The following is a 7369-nucleotide window of genomic DNA, read 5'->3' on the forward strand; positions in this document are numbered from 1 at the left end:
TGTTAGACAGTTGAAAATCTGACAGTTCTTTCAGTTTTTATTGTTTCTTCTCATAAATGACAAATTTTGTCTTTTTTAAAGCTCCAGCCTGGGCTCAGTAACATTATATTTTACTAAATCAGTTTGTGAGCGTGATGTCAGCTCACAGTCGCCTTCCTGTAAAGAAAAGATTAAAAAACAGACCAAACTGTTACTGCAGAGCTGTGATGAATGACTCCAGATTTACTATTTTTCCTGAAGTCATTACATATACAGGTAAACGTTTGTTGTTAGTGCTGTCAAGTGGAGCAGTGAAGTCGGTCCCTTGCACTTTTTCACTTTTACACAATCACTTGCATGCACAAAGCAAAAATGCACGACTCTATAATGGACTGAACTGACATGATGTCCTCTGATAGGGACGTACTTCTCTCCTGCCTTTCCTTCTGACCTTCTGACCTTCTGACCTTTTCTTTCTGTCGGATCAGGATGGGGGCTTCAGACAACATCTATAAAGGACGCAGTACGTTCATGGAGGAGCTGACGGAGGCTTCGGAGATCATTTCCCGCGCGACGGAGCGTTCGTTGGTCATCCTTGACGAGCTGGGACGCGGCACGAGCACCCACGATGGGATCGCCATCGCCTACGCGACGCTGGAACACTTCATCAGAGATGTAAGTTTGTGAATGAAAGCTCTGATGGAGTGATGTGAAAACGATGTGAGCGACAAGAAGGGAAGCGCTGATGGAACACTTGGGGCAGGTGACAGAATTTATTTAGACCAAACCTGCATCTATTCATCTTTGTAAATCCTCGAGCATCGTGGAGTCTTGACACCAGCCCACTTAATCATCAAGGTAACAGCCTTTGGTAAAGAGGTGTGTGTGCGTACAAGTGTTTGATTGCATGTGCAGACTTTGGCGATCGTTTGTTTTGCAGTGAGACGAGTCACCAGAGGCGCCTCGGCAGCAGAGCAGCTCTTAAAAAACTAAGTAGAACGGCGGAGAAGCTCGATCTATAACGTTAATATCCTGCAAGAGAGCAGGACGTAATGGAAAAGTAGAGGGAAAAAAAGAGAAAGACTTGATTCTCATTGTTGCCGGGATGTGCGTTGTGCTGCAGCGGGCCTAATTTTATCCTCATCAAACACCCACATAATCAAGGCTGATGACAGGCTGACCAACATCTACCTTTGTGCTTACAAGGAAGCACGCGTTCACGTTTTCACCTCGTCAGCAGTCATTAGATTCGTGTGTAAAACCAAATAACACCCACTGTGGGTTCAGTTTTTTACTGCAACATAAAGTCCTGACTTTTGAAGGAAACTGGACAACAGCAGCTCCCAGAAGTGTTCTTTAATACAGTTCTAATGTTATTAATCATAAAAAACGAGAAACTGAAAGTTGAATTTCTTTGATTATTTATGTTACAAATAAAAATAAAAGCTGGAGTCAACGTGTAGAACATTTTGACCACACGTGTTGGTAATGCTGGAAAAAAGGTAACTGTGCATACGGGAGTTATTTGACTACCTAAATGTTGAGTTTATTTTCATACCTGTATCCTGTCTGCTCTGTGTAAACCCACCCTGCACATCAGCCGAGTCCAACCAAACATGGTTGGTCATAGCTTCAGATTAGTTTATAGATATATATTAAAGAATCTGGTTACTGCGAAGGGTTTATTTTGGTGTTTTTTAAAATAAGACATAGAATAAAATGATTTTTATAAAGTATCATGATTTTGAGCTGAGTTAACTTTATTAACAGAACTTAATGCTGCAGATGAAAAGACTGTTAGACAGTTCAAATAACAATTCTTCAGTTTTAACAGTTTCTAGCGGCTATTTATTTATTCATTCAATTGAGGACATTTTTTACTTTAACTGTGATATTAAATGTTACGCTAGTTTCGAGTAGTGAAACATTAGTTTAAAACAAAAATGTTTTTATGAAATAAACTATCAGACGGCTCTTTAGAGTGTCTATTAGCACAGCTGAATGCTGAACGAGGCAATTCCAGACAAACAAACTGTTACTTTCATGCGTCCCTGCTTTATCAGCTATGGGACTGTAAATGAGAGCATCATTTGCAAAACGAACCTCCTGCTGTGTTGAAGAGGACTTGAGACCATAAACTCATTAGAAAAGTGTTTGTTGAGCTAATAAATCAAGTAAGAAAGAGGCTCACTTTCTAATAGGCGTCAATACAATCTGACTTCTTTTTACAAACAGTGGAGTCGCCCCCTACTGGCCGTTACGAAGAATGCAGGCTTATGAAGGCTTCACCTTTCAGAGTCGCAGGCTTTTATACAGTCGTGTGTGTGTGTGTGTGTGTGTGTGTGTGTGTGTGTGTGTGTGTGTGTGTGCGTGCGTGTTTTGCTGGGATCATGTGACCCAGCAGTCAGGGTCCTCTGGGTGTTGCACTGAGTTGCGTATTTCCATTTTGGTGGAATAGATGAGTGGTGCCCTGAGAGAACGTCATGTTTGTGTCATCAATACCAACACTGGCGAGTTGATCGTTGTTTCTTTGTGGAGAACTTAAAGTGTTTGTATTTATCAATTTGTTTAGAAAAACTGGATCAATACTGTGAGCACAGAAAACTCATGATTGCTGTTTGTTTGAGGTCTGGTCATTGTTTAGGACATAAAACTGTTCATGTTCTCGGCTGTTTACACTCAGAATATTTTCCTCTGTATTGGTACGATCCAGCCTCTAGGGTCAGCTGGATGCAACAAAAACCAGATGGAAGTGGTTCAGGTAATGCAATTTATTTCTCAGTAAATGAACAGAACAGAACTGTGACCATAGAAAAGAAGCGAGTGGATGTTGCTACAAGTCAAAGAACCAAATATAACCAAACGAAGGCTAACAGAGTGTCGAAGCTCGCTAACAGAAAACAAAACTAAACTCCTTAGCCAAGCTTTAAATCTAACAGTAACATCCACACGACAAAAGAAACTACAACAAACTAGTGCCTCAAAACACACAATATGAAAAACACAAGACACGAGTAACTTCTTCACGAAGTCTAGCAGCTGCTAACAGGAGTCAGTCTTCACTAAGACTCTCATGAAACTTCCACACTGAGTTAGCTGCTGCCAACAGAAGTTACGTTACCAAAAACACACAAGACACAAACCGAGAGGCACCAGGTCGGACTGTTGACACTAAATCCCTGCCAACCCCGACTGAACGGTTGCTGGTTGCTTTTATAGCCAAGTGTGGTGATTGTTGGAGTGTTGGTGGTCCAATCAGATGTGACCAGAGGCGGGGAGAACAAGTTTAGGTCTTCAGCTCCGGGCTGATTAGCTGAGATGACTGGCAGCTGGTGTCCTGGAGACACAACTGGGCCTACATGGGTCACCTCCACACACAATGGTCACAAGTCCACATCGCAAAACAGCACAAACACCATGGGACCATAACAGGCATAGGTAGACTCTCCTGCCCAAACATCTAGCAGCTTTGTGTTTGTTGAAGCCTTTAAAGCATTACAGACTGATAAATGAACACAATAACATACCGATGACAGTACAGCATAGTGCAGGGGTGTCCAATCCTGGTCCTCGAGGGCCACAGTCCTGCATGTTTTAGATGTGTCCCTCTTCCAACACACCTGATTCAAATTATCAGGATGGTTATCAGGCTTCTGCAGAGCTTGATGATGAGCTGATCATTTGAATCCGGTGTGTTGGAAACATCTAAAACATGCAGGATTGTGGCCCTCGAGGACCAGGATTGGACAGCCCTGGTATAGTGGTACCTTACCTTGTGTGCGCTGTTCCAACAACGACTTCCTTGCTGCCATTTTTGCAAATTTGACAAGTGATTGATGGCACCTACTGCTCGGTACGCAGTCAAGATGCCGACCACCGAATGTGGCAAGTCTCCAACGTTTCACACTCAGCTTTTAGCCTGTTATGAGTACACTATGTAGGTTCTCGTAGTACACTGCATGGAGCTAGTTGTCAGCGTGAACACACTTATGCACTCAGAATAGAAGGTGTAATATGGAAGAACTGGCTTTTGTCATTTGGCCAAACCTTTATTTTGAGGCTGGTTTTTATGTCTCGTGTTACATCTACTGTGGATACCTACTGACTGTGTTCATTGAAGCCGTTAACTTTACTATCCAGCAGGCAAACAGTAAATATGAATGACAGTCAAATATGAAATGATGAAGTGTGGGTGTTCAACTAATTAATATAAAACAGCTCTAATCAATATTTTTGTAGCAACAATGGATCAAACTGTGTGTGTCATGCAGTTCTTGTAGTAACCAACGTGCAGAGGGAGCATCTCTCAGCATCTCTCAGCACCACGGCGCTGTTGTTGGATCCCAGCGTTGGTTTTTGGCACAAAGCGTTCTCTGAAGCAGCAGCAATGGGCAGCTCCTTCTAGTAGAAACGCTTTGATACACTGACTGTGTGTCACCGGCAACACACCAAACAGCACCGAGACTAATTGGGGAAGATAATGAAGCGTTTGCAATAGCAGGAAAAAGACAGGTATTCCAGCCCTGAGCAGAGACATAACAGGACAGCAACAACTGGACATTTGTCAGGTTGCTCGACTCCAACTGACTCCTCATGTTACGCTGTTTGAAGCATGATAATCATTGTGTCTGTAGATGTTGTGCTGCTTGCTTTAATGCACACAAAAAAACGATGCTGCTTTACAACCTGAAGCAAAAAAAATAAGGATTCCTGTTTGCATCAGTCAAGATTCACACTAATGCTTGGAATAGCAGTGATTTGTTGATATTGGTTCTTATCAGCCTGCTAACATAGTGGCCAGCAGTCTGCAAAAAACACCCACAAAAAAGACAAAAACTACCAATTTGACACGAGCACTGCAGAGTTTTTGTCTTCTTAACAACTGGCTGGTGTTTGTGTTGGGTTATTGCCCTTCAGGCTGTGGGTTCTCTGGGGAGAAAGGATTTACCCACTCAGATGGTCCACCCTCAGCTCAGGGAGCATGTATTAAATCTTGCACTTGAGGCACTTTGTTCTGAGGGCTGTTGTGGTTAAGCACAGCAGCAGCTGTTTAGCTGTCAGTCAGTGGACGAGACAAACCACAGACTGAGTTTGGGCCTCTTTGAGTCGCAGGGTGAAGCTCTCACTTCAGTCCACGGTGATGGAAACCATGTACGGGTTTGACTCTTGTGCTGCCTTCTGGGTAATCAGAGTGTACAAGCTGCATCCAATCAATGGGAGCCGGTATTTTGGTATTAGGTTATTTTCTGTTTTCCAAGAACTTAGTCCAGAAGCTGTAATTTGCCTCCAGTTAGCCATGTTCAGATGTAGATAAATAAACATTTGTCTCTGAAAAATTCCTTCCAGTTTTCATGTTTTGCCAGTTCCACAATAATCTCTGGACAGAATCTTGGGCTTATATAATTCTGCTGGAAAACGTAGAATGAAAATATATAAGTAGCAGCAGCAGCAGCTAATGCAGCAGGGAGCTGCTGTTGGCAGGAGGGGGGAGCTCTCTGACTACCTGTTGTATAACAGCATTGATTTGCTAGAAAAGCCTTGCTATTAAAGGAAAGGCAAACAAAAGGGCACAAAAGAAGTTATGCTTTGCAGCAAAGGCCTCCTCAGTGCAGGCAGAGTTTCAGAGTCTTTCATGCCGACTCCTGCCTCCTACTCCTCCTCCTCCTCCTCCTCTGTCACATCCCCTCCTCCTCCTCACCAGACTCAACTGTTCATGTCAAAAGTCAGACTACTCCTCCTTTGACTCGGTTGTTATAGTAACACACCTTTCCCTGTGTCCAACGCTCACCTGAGAGGTAGTTAAGAATGTAGATGGGTTTCATAACACCGCTCAATAATAGAGACAACCTTGATGCAGAAAGAGAAAAGAGAAACGGGGAAGCTGAGGAGAGAGGATTTCTAAAACTTCAAGCTGATTCTGCCAGACGGTGCCGGGTTCTGTGTTCAAATCATGACCGGCGTGGATGTTTAGTTCCTTTGCTGCTGTGATGTGTGAAGCACCTCCTCGTCTTCAGACATCGTTCCCTCTCAGCCCTTACCTGGGCTCTTACTTTTATTCACGCTAACAGCAGGCCCTGCCATTAGCTTCACACTAAGCTCAGCGCTACACATTGCTCTCCACTTGTAGCGTGACTCAGACCTGCATGTGACGGCACTAACGTTATAATTCTACACTGTAATAGTAGACGGGAAATCAGGCCCGGCGTTACACTTGGACTCACAGGAGAACTCACAAAAGCTCACTTTTGGCTGCGCACTAATGGGTACATTTTCAGCGCGACGTATCACTCCTCGTGGGCGTAAATGGTCTGATGTGCTCATGCTCATGCACAAAGCTCCTACAAAGACCCACATGTGCTCCACAGCACTTTGCGCTGCTCTGTGCCTGCTCTGTGCTCGTACTCACGGATAAGATGCTGTTGTTCTGTTCTGTGACTGCAGCACAGGTTGGATGGGAGGAATTCTTCACTTTTTCAGACTACTTGTTCTGTCTAATTTAGGACTGCAGCTCATCATTTGTAGCAGAAGATCTTCACTTTTTCAGAAGGTAAACTTAGCAAAAGTTCAGCTCAGCGTTGGTGCAAGTCAGTTGGGCTTTCTTCTACTTTTAAAAATAAGCTGCTTGGATGTGGGCACGGAAAGGGACACAGCTTGTTTGAGTTGTTTTCAAAACTTACTTTGGAAATTCACACCTCCTTACGCTGAGTACTGTGCAGCAGGAGTTGCAGAAGAAGTCTTCCATCGACATAAATCTGTCTTATGCAGGAGGTTTACGTCCTTTTTGTGTCAGATATGGCAAATCTTTTCCTTTAATCAGAAAAGTTGAGCAGAAAAAATGTGACTCCAACCTCCATGGAGGAGAATGTTGACTGAATAAATAGCTGAAATTGTGCTGGAGGTATTTTTTCATCATCTTATCAAACTCAGAAAATTAGGACATATTTTAGGTAATGAAACAAAATATGAATTCCTTTAGTATTTTGGTGTTTTTCATTTCTAAATCAGATGTTGTAAGCTTGGATGGATTCGCTATATACGCTTGGTAAAACTAATGCACTCTAATACAACATTCCACTTTTACGTCGCTTCTACATTCCAGTTTTTGTTGACGTTGTCCAAAAGGGGATGATTTTACATCGCTTATCATTGATGTCTTAGTGAGAGATGTGATTGAGTGTTCCTGATATTTTGTCCACCCCTCTGACACACCAAGAGGGTAAACAGGAACACTTTAAAGTCCAGTCCAGTACCACCGTGATCCACGACGACGTCAGTAATAAACATACCTAAAACTAAAAATGTAGTTAAAGTAGAATTTATGGCCGAGCTGTTGGATGGCGTTAAATTTAAACCTAATGAAGAGGCTGATCTTGTACCCAAACTTTGATTT

At 42.9% G+C, this 7369-nt stretch overlaps 1 protein-coding gene across 1 annotated transcript in view; it reads left to right on the forward strand.

Annotated features, from left to right (window-relative positions):
• msh3 (mutS homolog 3 (E. coli)) overlaps nt 1-7369 on the forward strand; it is a 57823-nt gene that overhangs the window by 40161 nt on the left and 10293 nt on the right. Inside the window, exon 19 of the mRNA XM_008281584.1 lies at nt 468-654. Coding sequence (XP_008279806.1) covers nt 468-654 — 187 coding nt within the window. The remainder of the gene's footprint in view (nt 1-467; nt 655-7369) is intronic.

The sequence above is a fragment of the Stegastes partitus genome, unplaced genomic scaffold (assembly GCF_000690725.1).
Source record: "Stegastes partitus isolate 25-593 unplaced genomic scaffold, Stegastes_partitus-1.0.2 Scaffold237, whole genome shotgun sequence".
Taxonomy (NCBI): domain Eukaryota; kingdom Metazoa; phylum Chordata; class Actinopteri; family Pomacentridae; genus Stegastes; species Stegastes partitus.